We start from the raw sequence: 13,822 nt of genomic DNA, 5'->3' as shown, positions 1-13,822 counted from the left end.
GCACCACCTAGTGACCCACCTATTTAACCCCAGCCTAATCACAGGACAACTTACAATGACCAACAAAACTGCTAACCAACCGTGCCACCCCCTACCTTACCTATACCCCTCAACTTTATATTCCTCATCATGTCCCCCTTCGCCCTGACTTACACTGGGGAAATGCAGGTGCACCATTACCATTCAAGATGTCGTGGGTGCAGGATGTTTTCCTATATTACTCACTCCAAACAAAATAATCAACAGGTAAATTACACTCAGTGGCCACTATATTAGATACCTCCCACACCACTCGTACTTAAAAGTGGCCACTGAGTGTATGTTCGTAGTTTTCTGCTACTGTAGCCCATCCACTTCAAGGTTTGACATGTTACGCATTCAGAGATGCTCTTCTGCACCCCACTGTTGTAACGTGTGGTTATTTGAGTTACTGTCGCCTTCCTGTCAGCTTGAACCAGTCTGGCCATTCTCCTCTGATCCCTCTCATTAACAAGATGTTTTCACCCACAGAACTGCAAACCACATCCTCTGTAAATTCTAGAGACTTGTGCATGAAAATCTCAGGAGATCATCAGTTTCTGAGATGTTCAAACCACTCTGTCTAGCACCAACATTCATTCCATGGTCAAATTTCTCATATCACATTTCAGCCCCTTTCCGATGTTTGGTCTGAACAACAGCTGAACCTCTTGACCATGTCTGTGTGCTTTTATGCTTTGAATTGCTGCTACATGAGTGACTGATTAGATATTTGCATTAATGAGGTGTACAGGTGTCTCAATAAAGTGGACACTGCGTATAAAAATACAATACTGTTAAACTCTTAAAAAATGCTGGTGAACGCAGCAGGCCAGGCAGCATCTATAGGAAGAGGTACAGTTGACTTTTCGGGCCGAGACCCTTCGTCAGGACATACTGACGCTGCCTGGCCTGCTGCGTTCACCAGCATATTTTCATCTGTGTTGCTTGAATTTCCAACATCTGCAGATTTCCTCGTGTTACTGCTAAACTCTGTTGTGTGCAGGCTGCAACTTCATATTTCACCAGGGCACATTTGCAGAGTGCTCAAAGATATTAATAAAGATATCTAACATGCAACAGATTGAACCATCCAGGCCATTATAAAATGCCTAAGATTGCTTTATGCACACGTCCTGGTTTTAACATCTCCCAACATACCTGAGGAACTTTCTCCAGACGTGGTCTTTATTTCACTGTCGCTGATGTCTTGCAAATCAGATGGTGCGTCTTTTTCCTCATACCTCTCTTCCTTCACTAACAGAAAAAAACACAAATAATAGCAAGATTTACAAAACAGATGTCACACCATCCATCAATTCCCCAATTCTATTCATTATTGTAGAATATTTCCTTTTAGTTCCTTTTGTTTATTTGTTTATTTAGAGGGCCCACCAACCCACTGATTTAACCCTAGCCTAATCACAGGACAATTTACAATGACCTACTAACTGGTACATCTCTGGACTGTAGGAGCAAGCTGGCGAACCTGGAGGAAACCCAAGTGGTCCCAGGGAGAACATACAAACTCCTTACAGACGGAGCCAAAACTGAACTCCAAACTCCAACGCCCGAACTGTAGTAGTGTTTGCTAACTACTATGCTACCATGGCACCAGCTGCAGCTCCAGTCACCACAATGCAGGAAGAATGTGGAAATCTTGCAGAGGGTACAAAAGAGGCTTGCCTGGATTAGACAGTATTAGCTATAAGGAAAATTTGGACAAACTTGGATTATTTTCTCTGCAGCATTGGAGCCTGAAGTGTGATCCAACTGAAGTATCTAATATCACACCAGGTGGAGGTAATTGGACAGTCTGTGGGTGGAAATGTCAAATGCTAGTGAGGATAGGTTTAAAGTAAGGGAGTGGAGTTTAAAGGAAGGCAAGTTTTTCTTTTTGCACACAGAGTGATGGGTGACTGGAACATGCTTCCAGGAAAGGCGGTGGAAGCAGATATAACAATATTTAGGAGGCATTTAGACAGACACATGATCAGGCAGAGAATGACTGGATACAGACCATGTGTAGGCAGATGGAATTGGTTTGGATTAGCATCCTGGTTAGCACAGATATGGTGGTTTGTTCCTTCTTGTATGTCTCCACATTACACAAACTCTGTTCTTCTTCCAACATCAACTGCCACTTTTTTTGGTTAAAATATTGCACCAGATTTGTTATACAGATTCAAACTACACAAAAGGTGGGTGTAGCTCTCAGGTCTCAGTACAAAGTCAGTAAATTTGTTGCCCTTACCACTTTTTCTTCCATCTCCCAGTTCAAACCTGTCAGTGTGACGCCAGACTGGGCTGTGGTTCCTGTAATGGAGTTTAATTTTCTCAGCATACTCATCCTTCAGTCCACGGTGATGCATCATGGCTGAAAGAACAAACGGATTCTCAGTCATTTCAACACCCCGGCATTAAAACTGCTGTCAAGGTGTGTCAGAAATTAGCTCTGAATGTTCAGATGGATGAACACCTCAACAGCTGTAACCTGCAGGATCACAGAACAAAACTTCGGAAATGCAGTCAGCATGGACACAATGGGCTGAATGATCTTCTCCAGTGCTACCTGCTAGGAATTCATGACTCTACACAATCTGTCACAGAGTTTAACTGTCTACTGTGTCATCTCAGGGAACAGGGCCAGTCTGTTTAACAGCCATGTCTACTTTGTAAAGAACCAACTGAAATGTCATTAATCACAGCATAAACATTTCAGATATGTTACATCCATCGATCCAAAGTTCAAAGTAAATTCATTATCAAAGAATGTATGTATCACCACCTACTACCCTGCAGTTCATCATCTTGCAGGCATTCACAGTAGAACAGAGAAAAACAATAGAATCAATGAAAAACTATACAAAGACTGGCAAACAACCAACGTGCAAAAGGCATAGATAAATAAATAATACTGAGAACACGAATTGCAGAGCCCTTGAAAGTGAGCCTGCAGGTTGTGTAGCTCAGAGTTATGGTGAGTGAAGTTATCCATGCCAGTTTAGGCGTCTCATGGCAAGTTTTGAACAGACAAAACACAAGAACAGGAGGTTGTATGCTGGTGTGTTCATGAATGGTCTGCGAACCAACTTGCCTGTATCTACTTTTGCACCACAACACTTAATCTACACTGACAATTGCTGACAATGAGATGGTTCCTGTTTACCGCACCATACTGCAGAACTCAAGGAGATAACTAGGACTAATCCAGGAACAATTCACTCAGGAAGGAGTAACCGGGACTAATCCAGGAACAATTCACTCAGGAAGGAGTAACCGGGAGTAATCCAGGAACAATTCACTCGGGAAGGAGTAAGCAGGAGTAATCCAGGAACAATGCACTCGGGAAGGACTAATCCAGGAACAATGGACTCGGGAAGGAGTAACCAGGAGTAACCCAGGATAATGGACTCGGGAGGGGCCGGTGCAGTGTTACAGACTCCGAGGGGTGGCCAATGTGAGGGTTAACACACTGCACATTATGGAGTGTAACTGTTCTGTGTGCTTTGTAGTAAGCAACATCAGTGCAAAGATACTGAATACACATAGATGCATATTCATTCATTTCATTTTAAACACAAGCACATGTTCCTGCAAGTGTCACACGGTGTTTTTGAAAATCTTCACAGTGGCAGGTCTGGGTGTTTTACCTTCCCTCCTGATATCTCGCTCCTTTCGCCGTTCCTCAGCTCTCCTTTCACGCTCTTTCAATTCCCATTGTTCTTTTTGTAGTTGCTCCCTCTCCCTCATTCTTCTCTCCCGTTCCCTCTGACGTTCAAGTTGCTCAAGACGGTCCCTGGAAGGTTCGTAAGCGTAATCAGTGTGCTAACATGCCTAAAGTTTCAGTGTTTAGACAGGTCACATCACACACCACAGCATGTCCTGCCACACACTCTTTGTGTTGATGAAATAGTCCACATGACTTAAAATCTAAACAAAATCCATTTAAATAATTTGTCTGCAAAATCCAGTAACTATATTCTAATATATATCCATTGGTCACGGGTGAGGTGCTGAAGGACTGGAGAATAACTAACGGTCTTCTGTTGTTTAAAAAAGGCTCTAAAAATAAGTGGGATATTTATTGGCCGGTGAGCATGTTGTAAGTCGTGGGTAGATTATTGGAAGGTATTTTAAGGGGACAGGATATATGTGTATCAGATATTTATATTGAAGTTGGGTGAGACTAGAACTAGAGGTCATAGTTTAAGGATGAAAAGTGAATTAAAGGGAACCTGAGGGGGTGGTGAGTGTGGACTAAGCTGCCAATGGAAGAGGCGGACAAAGGAACAAATTCAGCATTTAAAGGTGTGGGAGGGTATACAGGACTATGGTTTGAATGCATGTCGCTGGGACTAGGCAGAATAATAGATCAGCAGAGACTAGATGGGCTAAAGGGTCTGTTTCTGTTCTGTAGTGTTCTATGACTTTATATGGATGGTTGGCCAATTTTTTTTATGAGATTATTGCAGACTGGATTCAGTTTAGTGAAATTTAATGGGGTAGAAAGCTTCATGTAATATCAAGACCAAAGTCTGCAGTGGCACAACTTGTACAGCTTGTTTTCATCTCTTTTAAACAGAGCCACTAGAATGTCCACACTGCAAACAAATGTCTCGTATGGTATTTGAGATTCACAGTGAGGTTCCTTAACTAATAACCTGATAGACGAGTCACACATGAAGCTTTTTTCTCTCTGCAAATACCATTTCACACTGCAGTTTGTTGGTAATTTGATATCTCCACATGGCTCGTCTGCTTAAGGATAATTGCTTTGAATTACAAGCACATGGAGTGTGCAGGGAACAATTACCTTGGGAGGAGAGCAGGTTGAAAGTAAGGAACTAAATTAAGGTAATAGGAACGTATAATCATCATAAACACAAGAGATTCTTCAGTTGCTGGAAATCCAGAGCAACACACACAAAATGCTGGAGAAACTCAGAAGGTTAGGCAGCATCTATGGAGAGGAATAAAGAGTCGACATTTAGGGCCAAGACCCCTTATCTGGACTGGAAAGGAAGGGGGAAGATGCCAGAATCAAAAAGGGAGATGGGAAGGAGGACAAGCTAGAAGGTGACAGGTGAAGCCAGGTGGATGGGGGAAGGGGGAGTGAAGTAAGAAGCTGGGAGGAGATAAGTGAAAAAGGCAAAGGGCTGGAAAAGGAAGAATCTGATAGGTGAGGAGAGTGAACCACAGGAGAAAGGGAAGGAGAACGGTTACTAGGGGGAGGTGATAGGTAGGTGAGGAGAAGAGATAAGGTGCCAGAGTGGGGAAATGAAGAAGAGGGAAGATGAAGGGGCAAATTAATAGAAGTTGGAGAAATCAATGTTTATGCCATCAGATACCAACAGAATACTCCTCCACCCTGACAGCAATGTCATCATGGCAGCAGCAGCGAGTATAATCCTTAGATGGCTGAGGATAGGCTGCAGAACACGTGTGACTCTATCGTGACGGATGCAATATAAAGGACATCTGGAGGAACCAGAAATTAAACTGCACTCAGGTGAGAGCACAGCGACGGCCTGCTGCCCACCCCATTAATGTGCATCTTCACTGTCACCAGATAACGAACAACACTCACCACAGAATATTTTACTGAAATTGAAGTTCATCAGATCAGCTGATGAGGAAGCAGTCAAATGATTCCCATTTATTTTTAAAAAAAGACAAAAGTATACTTCTTTACACTTCCCTAAACTCTAATTGTTAAAGTAATTGTCTGTGAGCTTTAACATTTATTTCAGTTACGAACATAAAAAGGGAATTGCTGAAAACATTTGACCAGTAAAACCATCAAGCTATTTGATAGGGTATTACAGCACAGTACAGACCCTCTGGCCCACAATGTTGTGCTGGCCTTTTAACTTACTCTAAGATCAATCTAAACCTTCCCCCCACGTAACCCTCCATTTTTCTATCCACCACGTGCTTATCGAAGAGTCTCTTAAGTGTCCCTAATGTATCTGCCGCTACCAACACCCATCATTCTCTGTGAAAAGTACTTACCCCTGACATCCCCCCTATACTTTCCTCCAATCACCTTAAAATGATGTCCTTTTGTATTAGCCATTTCCACCCTGGGGGAAATTGCCTCTGGCTGTCCACTCGATCTATGTGTCTTACCATCTTGTATACCTCCATCAAGTCACCTCTCATCCTCTTTCACTCCAAAGAGAAAAAAGCCCTAGCTCACTCAACCTATCCTCATAAGACATGCTCTCTAATTCATGCAGCATCCTGGCAAATCTCCTCTGCACCCTCTGTAAAGTTTCCATATCTTTCCTATAAATGAGGCAACTAGAAGCAATACTCCGAGTGTGGTCTAACCAAGGTTTTATAAAGTTGCAACATTACCTTACAGCTCTTGAACTCAATCTCCTGACTAATGAAGGCCAATATACCTTCTTAACCACCTTATCAACTTGTGTGGCAACCTTGAGGGATCTATGGACATGGTCATGATCTCCCTGTTCCGCCACACTGCTGAGAATCCTGTCATTAACCCTGTACTCCGCCTTCAAGTCCAACCTCCTAAACTGAATCACTGCACACTTTGCACTCTTCAACCCAGCTCCACATCCTGTCAACGTCCTAAAAACCCAGACACTTCAGTCAATGCCTTTAATAACACTATTTCCGATTACTTTGGCTCTATGCATCCTTTCCTAAAGTAGACCTGATGTTATTTGTCTATTCACTCCCTTGACACTTCAAAGCCAGAATCAGAATAGAGTGACATCCATTTAGAATAGAGATGAGGAAGAATTTCTTTATCCAGAGGGTGGTGAATCTGTGGAATTCACTGCCAGAGATGGCTGTGGAGACCAAGTCATTGGGTATATTTAAAGCGGGAATTGATAGGCTCTTGATTAGTCAGGGTGCTAAAGGTGCAGGGAGAAGGCAGGGGAATGGGGTTGAGAGGGATAATAAATCTGCCGTGATGGAAGGGCAGAGCAGACTCAATGGGCTGAATGGCTAATTCTTCTCCAATGTCTACGGTCTTACATAGTAAAACTCATTGTTTGCAACGCACAAATGTTATCTCATATTTTAAAAGTGACAGAAGAACTAAGCCCAGGCTCCCTTTACAAGTATGCTTTAAACAAATGTAATGATTCTCAATATTAACTAATTTACATACCCAGACCAATAGTATTTCTCAGTTAGAGTTTCAACACAGTTGGTAGGACAACACCAAATTGAATGCCAGTTATATCGGCTTAGAAATAGACATGCGCTTTATAAGGCAATGTAGGATTATGCCCACTGTTGCCTTGGCTGCTTTGCATGAATGCGGAGTTTGAAACGCTAACCTTGGTGAAATTTCAACTATTTAGAGTATATAGTTTTCATGTCTACAGATGTAAGAGATGTCTGCTGGTACATGTAGCATATCCCAGTTCAGGTTTGCATAATGTTCTGTACATTATACATGTTGAGTGTATGTATACATTATATAGTGATCTTTAATCCCAGTATAGGCCTGCATTCCCAGATCAGGTACCGTAGAGCCAGAGGGACAATGAACTATCTGGTGTGATATGTGAACAAGAAGGCATGGCAGAGCCTCCAATTCCTAAGAAGATGGAGGCATGCAAAGCCCCCACCCCCATCTTAACTGCGTTTTACTGCAGCACCATTGAGAGAATGGTGAATTTTCATCTGGTATGGGAGCAGCCGAGTGCTGGACCAGAGGCTCCTGCAAAGGACTGTGAGAACAGCTGAGAGGAGCATAGGGCTCTCCCTACCATCCGCTGGGGACACTTACTGTGTATGCAGGGCCCTTAGTATTATTAAGGAACCCACCCATCCAACCAGCATCCTCTGACTTTCTAACATCAGCAGGAGACTCCGATGCACAAAGACAAGAACGGTCAGGATGGAAAACAGTTTCCTCCCTCAGGCCATTAGGCTTCTGAACTCCCTGCCACATCGTGTTCGAAGTTAATCTGTTCCATACCTTTTAGTTTGTTATTTAAGCATGATTCATCTGTAGATTTTATCCTTACCTTCATAAGTTATCGTGTGTAATGTGTGAGATGTGTACTAGAGTGCTTTACACCCTCGCTCAGAGAAATGTTGTCTTGTTTCTCTATACATTATATAGTTATATACTGTGCATTATATACATGTATACAGTTAAATGACAATAAACTTGATTTGTTTTGATGTGGAGAGGACATTAAATCCTTGCTGAGTATCCAGTATTGTGCACCGGTGCACAAACAATCTACATAATCATCAAATCACATCTGTTCTGACAATAAGATGTTTAAACTTTACTATTCAATGTTTATTGCCGAGATCTTCCATCCCAAACCAACAGGAATCACTTCAGTAAGCTTTCTCAGCTATGAAACATTTCTATCTGTCACTTTCATAGCTGGCATATAGGTTAAAACACAGCGAAAGTGCACAGAATGGATTTTTAATCACTCAAGACAGAACAGTCAGGTAGAGCCTTGAAAACTGAGCAGTCATCTAATCTGTGTACTTGATAGAAACATAACTGAAATTGTAATGTTTCACTTAATTTATACTTTAATTAGACGTGCTTATCAGCTGCTAGTCCGAGTAAAATTCTCCTTCACCTTTCTCTTCTGGAATGTTCTCTGGCAAGTTCTCTCCGTTTCTGCCTCTCTCGTTCTCTACGTGCCTTATCTTGTTCCTCTCGTTGTCGTTTCCTTCGCTCATGCTCCCTCTCTTTTTCTTTGTCTTTCTCCTTCCCTCTCATATGCTTTCCTGTTTACAAATATTTGCATGTTTAAATGTTAAGATTAAAACCCATGACCTGTCAATTAAAAGCCATTGAAAACAAATTATTTGGAATGTTATGTGTCAAAGGTAAAGTTGCTTAGCAGCAACACAATCCCGCAGGACAGAAGTACTTACCAGTATTAAGCGAGTATTAACCAGTATTACATTCAGACTCACCCGTATTGTTTTATGTCACATTACACTCCATCAAGAAAGATGCAAAATCAGATCAATCCGACCCAGAGGCCTGAAACACCTAGTAGTAACAAATGGATCACCTCAGCCTCGAGCTTGGAGAGGAGCAAAGGATTCAGTCCACCAAGTCAATTTTATTACTGACTTATCCATTCATAATCCTTAATGCCCTAGCCTAAAAAATATTCCATTAATCTTAGTTTTGAAGACTTCAGTTGGTCTAGTCTCATCTTTTCTTACTGGGGGATGGGGGTGGAAGATTTCCACATTTCTAACTCATGTGTAGTGTTTCTGGACAGTAATCCAGAAACTCTTATTTTAGAGCTATCTGCTTTTGTTTGGACTACCCAACCTTACCAAATCCTTAAATCATCTTGAACACCTCAGTTATATCAGCACCTGACTTATCCTCAAGGGGAAACGACTGCAAGCTCATCTACCGTCAGCACCTAACCTATTGTCAAGTGGGAATGGCTGCAAGCTGCAGTGACTATATTGGGTAAAGTTACCAGATTACTTTTTAGCCAAATGAGGAACATCACAAGAATGAGAAAACGTCATCGCCACATCACCTGGAATCTGAGGACACCAGTTATTATCCAAACATGATAATTTCTGCTGTATAAAACCTAACTAAAGGAGTTATGCTTACCCTTGCAACGTTAAATATTGCTGTTATGGATATTTATTCACATCTTTTCTCAAAGTTTTTGATGATGTGACATTTACTAATATTATAGAAAACAACGCAGGGATTAGAGACAAAGAAATTAATCTATAGGACGTGTAATGGCTAGCAATGATCAAGTATATATATTAGCATACTATCTTGCTGTTGTATTAATAGAAAACCACAGATTATAAAGTGTCATACATGACTGGAAGTCAAAAATTAAAAAGATCACAAATACTAAGAAAAGTCAAAAATGAAATAATAGAGGTACTGACTGCAATCGTTGAAATATTGTTAAAGTAGGTTCTGATAGATATATCTAATGTAATACTAATATGTAAACCATAAACCACAGACCAACCAGCCCAAAATCATAATCTACAGACCATTATTCTAATTAAAAGGAATAGCTTAGCCTGTGTGCTGAGGCTACTGAAGGTGACAAATTTAAAAGGTGACTTTTGGAAACAATAATGGGTTATATATTGAGAAATCACACTGTGTTGTTGCAATTATGAATTGGGAATTGTGACATATTATGAAGAATGTCACAGTAGATTCATCGTTGGAGCAACTAATATTCTCAAAATCTCAGATAAAGAACAGGGCCTGAGGAGAACAGCGTCACAATGCAAAGCTTAAGCAGTTTTACACTCAGACAATTTAACAGGAGAAAGAATCTTAAGTTTGATGCAGTGAAGGGTGATGACAAAGATATCTTGAATGGTAGATTTTCAGAAGATTTAAAAGTGGTTGAGAGAAAATTCCTATGGCAATCAAATTGTTGCCCAAGGTATTAAAACTGTTCAACAAGCAAGTTTATTAAATAAGTACAGTATGCACATCGTTAATTTACGCCAAGCTTATATAGAAAATTCAATAAGGAAAGTTGTGCGGCTATCTGGTTTAGAAAGTAAATTATTTGTTATTTTTGATATTAATTGAAACAGCTCCTCAAAAAAATTAGTAAAATAGTGCTCTTTAAACTGTAACTTTTTTTTTTAAGGCCTTGCTGATTATTCCTCATCGTCTTCATCCCATCCTGAACCTTGTTACAGATGACACATGGACTGGTGTACAATTTACATTATCAGTTTAAAATTATACACCTTGGGATAACGTTGATAATCCTCAAATTCACCCTGTGTATCAACAGGACACCTAAACATATCAATGAGAGCCTTACCCACGTTTTGCTCATTTCCATGAAGATTTTAAAGTTCATCTCATCTACCTTAAGTGTCCTGAAGACATGAACTTCTTTGACTTTCTTGTAACAGTCTTTGTTTCCTATGATTCAACTCTGAAGACTTGTAAAGAATTCATTTCACACTTTGGCCATTTTGTAGTGCCTGAACAATTTCTATCCAAAGGTCTTCCTAATCCCTCTACTTTACACAGTGGACAACAGACTCCGTGCTGTCCATCCTTCTACCACCCAACAAACATCGCAATTAACCTCAATGACCTTTGAATTCACCCGTACCTGGACGTGTTTAGGATTTATTTATTTAACCCTTTTGACCATGAGGTTCTCTTTCTTTGGACTGCCTATCTTAAGAAAAAAAAGTTACCCATGACAAACTTGTTTTGCTCATTTCACAATCCAATACTCATCAGACGAGCTTGTTACTCCCAAAGTCGTGCACTTCTCTGGCCTCACCCTTCATTCCAACATTAAAAGTGAAGATGCAGTGATCTCTGAATGACTGGCTGTTTTTATCTGCTAGTTAACTATTACGTGCATTTTAATATTCAGATTCCAATTATCTTCGACCAGCCTCTGTTCAATTTTCTTATTTGCTTTTCTCGTTCAGGTATAATTCATTTTTCCATTCATTCAGGAACTTTTACATTACACTTGCTCTCTTTTGTACCTTATACATTCCCTCCTGCGGGTTAGATTGTTGAGATTAGCATTTCCTATTCACATTACCTCTCTGCACTTGCATCTAATGTTCTCATTCTTCACCTAGTGTGTTAGGCTCATGCATGAAGCACGTCAGGTCCTCTGAGCTACCTACACCTTTCTACACAACCAGATTCATGTCTTTCAGGTCGCAATGCGTTACTTTTCTACTTGGCGTCTATGGGTCATCCAGGGAGGGTTAGCACCTCTGGTGAAGGGGCTTGATGCGTCCATTCTGGGGCAGCTCACTCAACCTTTGGGCCCCACCAGACACTCAGCTCTCACTCGTAGCTCCAAGTAACAGTTTACATGCGACAGTGGCTACACCCCAGTACACTGCTTCAACAGGTGGGCTAAACCAAGTGAGGTAGCGGTGGACTCCATAACCTGGTGAGACATACAAAGTCAGTTCTGGCAGACTGGATGGATGAGATCAACAGTGAGATCCCACAGCCAGGAAGCAGTTCTACAATGCTTTGGAGAGTGAAGGATATGACAAAGCACAGAAGTCATGATCACCCACTGCAACCAAGGAAGACCCAGTTGTGATGTACCACTGGATCTGGATTTCCGAGTTTCAAAGAGTGGAACTGCCCTACTGCAATGGTTTTTCCACTTTAAAAACCTTCCAGCACAGGTTTCCTGTCATCATTGGATATGACGGGCAAACATCATTTTTCTAGTTGGTAGCTAAATAAAATCTTAAGCGCAGTATGAATTCACGTTTACATTTTCCTAAATCTAACCAGCAATAAATATCTGCTCACTTTCTTATAAAGTCTTTATCACATTAATAAAGTTCCTATTCCATCTTAATACCACTTGATGACCATGGTTTCTGTAGTACTTCAGAACTGAATTTGAGACCTTTTTCATTTCAGAATGAAATTGCACCATCTCAGATCGCAAGACCCTGCAGCGGGTAGTGAGGTCAGCTGAGAAGATCATCGGGGTCTCCCTTCCTGCCATCACAGACATTTACACCACATGCTGCATCCGCAAAGCAAACAACATTATGAAGGACCCCATGCACCCCTCATATACACTCTTCTCCCTCCTGCCATCTGGATAAAAGCACCAAAGCATTCCGGCTCTCACGACCAGACTATGTAACAGTTTCTTCCCCCAAGCCATCAGACTCCTCAATACCCAGAGCCTGGTTTGACACCAACCTACTGTACCCTCTACTGTGCCTACTGTCTTGTTTATAATTTATTATTATTTATTGTAGTGTCTGCACTGTTTTGTGCACTTTATGCAGTCCTGGATAGGTCTGTAGTCTAGTGTCGATTTTGTGTTTTTTCTTACGTAGTTCAGTGTAGTTTTTATATTATTTCATGTAGCACCATGGTCCTGGAAAACGTTGTCTCATTTTTACTATGTTCTGTACCAGCAGTTATGGTTGAAATGACAATAAAAAAGTGACTTGACTTGACTTGAACAAGACAATAGATGTTAATCTCAAAGGCAATTGATATCCCCAATTCTTCAATCACTGCAGAGTATCTCATAATACATACCCATAATAAAATATTCTGACATCTCTCACCTTCAGTCGATCTGCTTCGATGCCTTCGTTTTTCCTTCCTTCTTTCCTCTTTCCTGTGGTGAGATTTTTCCTTTTTGGACGTTTGTTGAGGAGGTTTAATTGCCAAGGAATCATCCTCCTCACCTCTAAATGAATTTAAGTATATATTAGTAACATTATTCAAACCATGCAGTTCATTTGCATATAGTGTAAATACATAAATTATAAATAGGAAAAGCCCACTTCCCAGTTAAGTTTGATCTAATGGTGACTTCCCCAGCTACCCCAACCATCTTTCCTCCTGTTTATTGCAAATCTGTCGGTAGCAGCCAAAGAAAAAAATCAGGATTCTGACCCTATTACCCTATGAGGAACAGCATCCCAAAACTAATGACTGATGAAATAATGTTGCCTGATCTCTGCCTCAAATGGAAAACTCTTCATTTTCAAACAGTGACCCTGGGTTCCAGATTCTTCACAAAAGGACCCATCTCCACCACACCCATCCCTCTGGATCTTATATATCACGCCTTCCTATACTGGGTGTGGCGCGTGGCCAAGAGGTTAGGGCATCGGGCTCACGATCTGAAGGTCGTGGGTTCAAGTCTCGGCCAAGACAGCCTGTTGTGTCTTCGAGCAAGGCACTTAACCACACACTGCTCCAGCCCACCCAGCTGAAAATGGGTACCGGCAAATGCTGGGGGTCAACCTCGCGATAGACTGGCGGGTGGGG

General features: G+C 41.2%; 1 protein-coding gene across 12 annotated transcripts in view; it reads right to left on the bottom strand.

Annotated features, from left to right (window-relative positions):
• The window catches only part of cdk11b (cyclin dependent kinase 11B), a 60,232-nt gene that overhangs the window by 28,076 nt on the left and 18,334 nt on the right, over positions 1-13,822 (bottom strand). For all 12 annotated transcript variants that reach the window (XM_072245181.1, XM_072245183.1, XM_072245180.1 and 9 more), the window contains 5 exons: positions 13,111-13,235; positions 8,619-8,769; positions 3,672-3,817; positions 2,273-2,395; positions 1,180-1,275 (listed from right to left, as the gene is read on the bottom strand). In XM_072245181.1, coding sequence (XP_072101282.1) covers positions 1,180-1,275; positions 2,273-2,395; positions 3,672-3,817; positions 8,619-8,769; positions 13,111-13,235 — 641 coding nt within the window. The remainder of the gene's footprint in view (positions 1-1,179; positions 1,276-2,272; positions 2,396-3,671; positions 3,818-8,618; positions 8,770-13,110; positions 13,236-13,822) is intronic.

This window comes from Mobula birostris, chromosome 27, assembly GCF_030028105.1.
Source record: "Mobula birostris isolate sMobBir1 chromosome 27, sMobBir1.hap1, whole genome shotgun sequence".
Taxonomy (NCBI): Eukaryota; Metazoa; Chordata; class Chondrichthyes; order Myliobatiformes; family Myliobatidae; genus Mobula; species Mobula birostris.
This window is presented reverse-complemented; position numbering and strand designations above follow the sequence as displayed.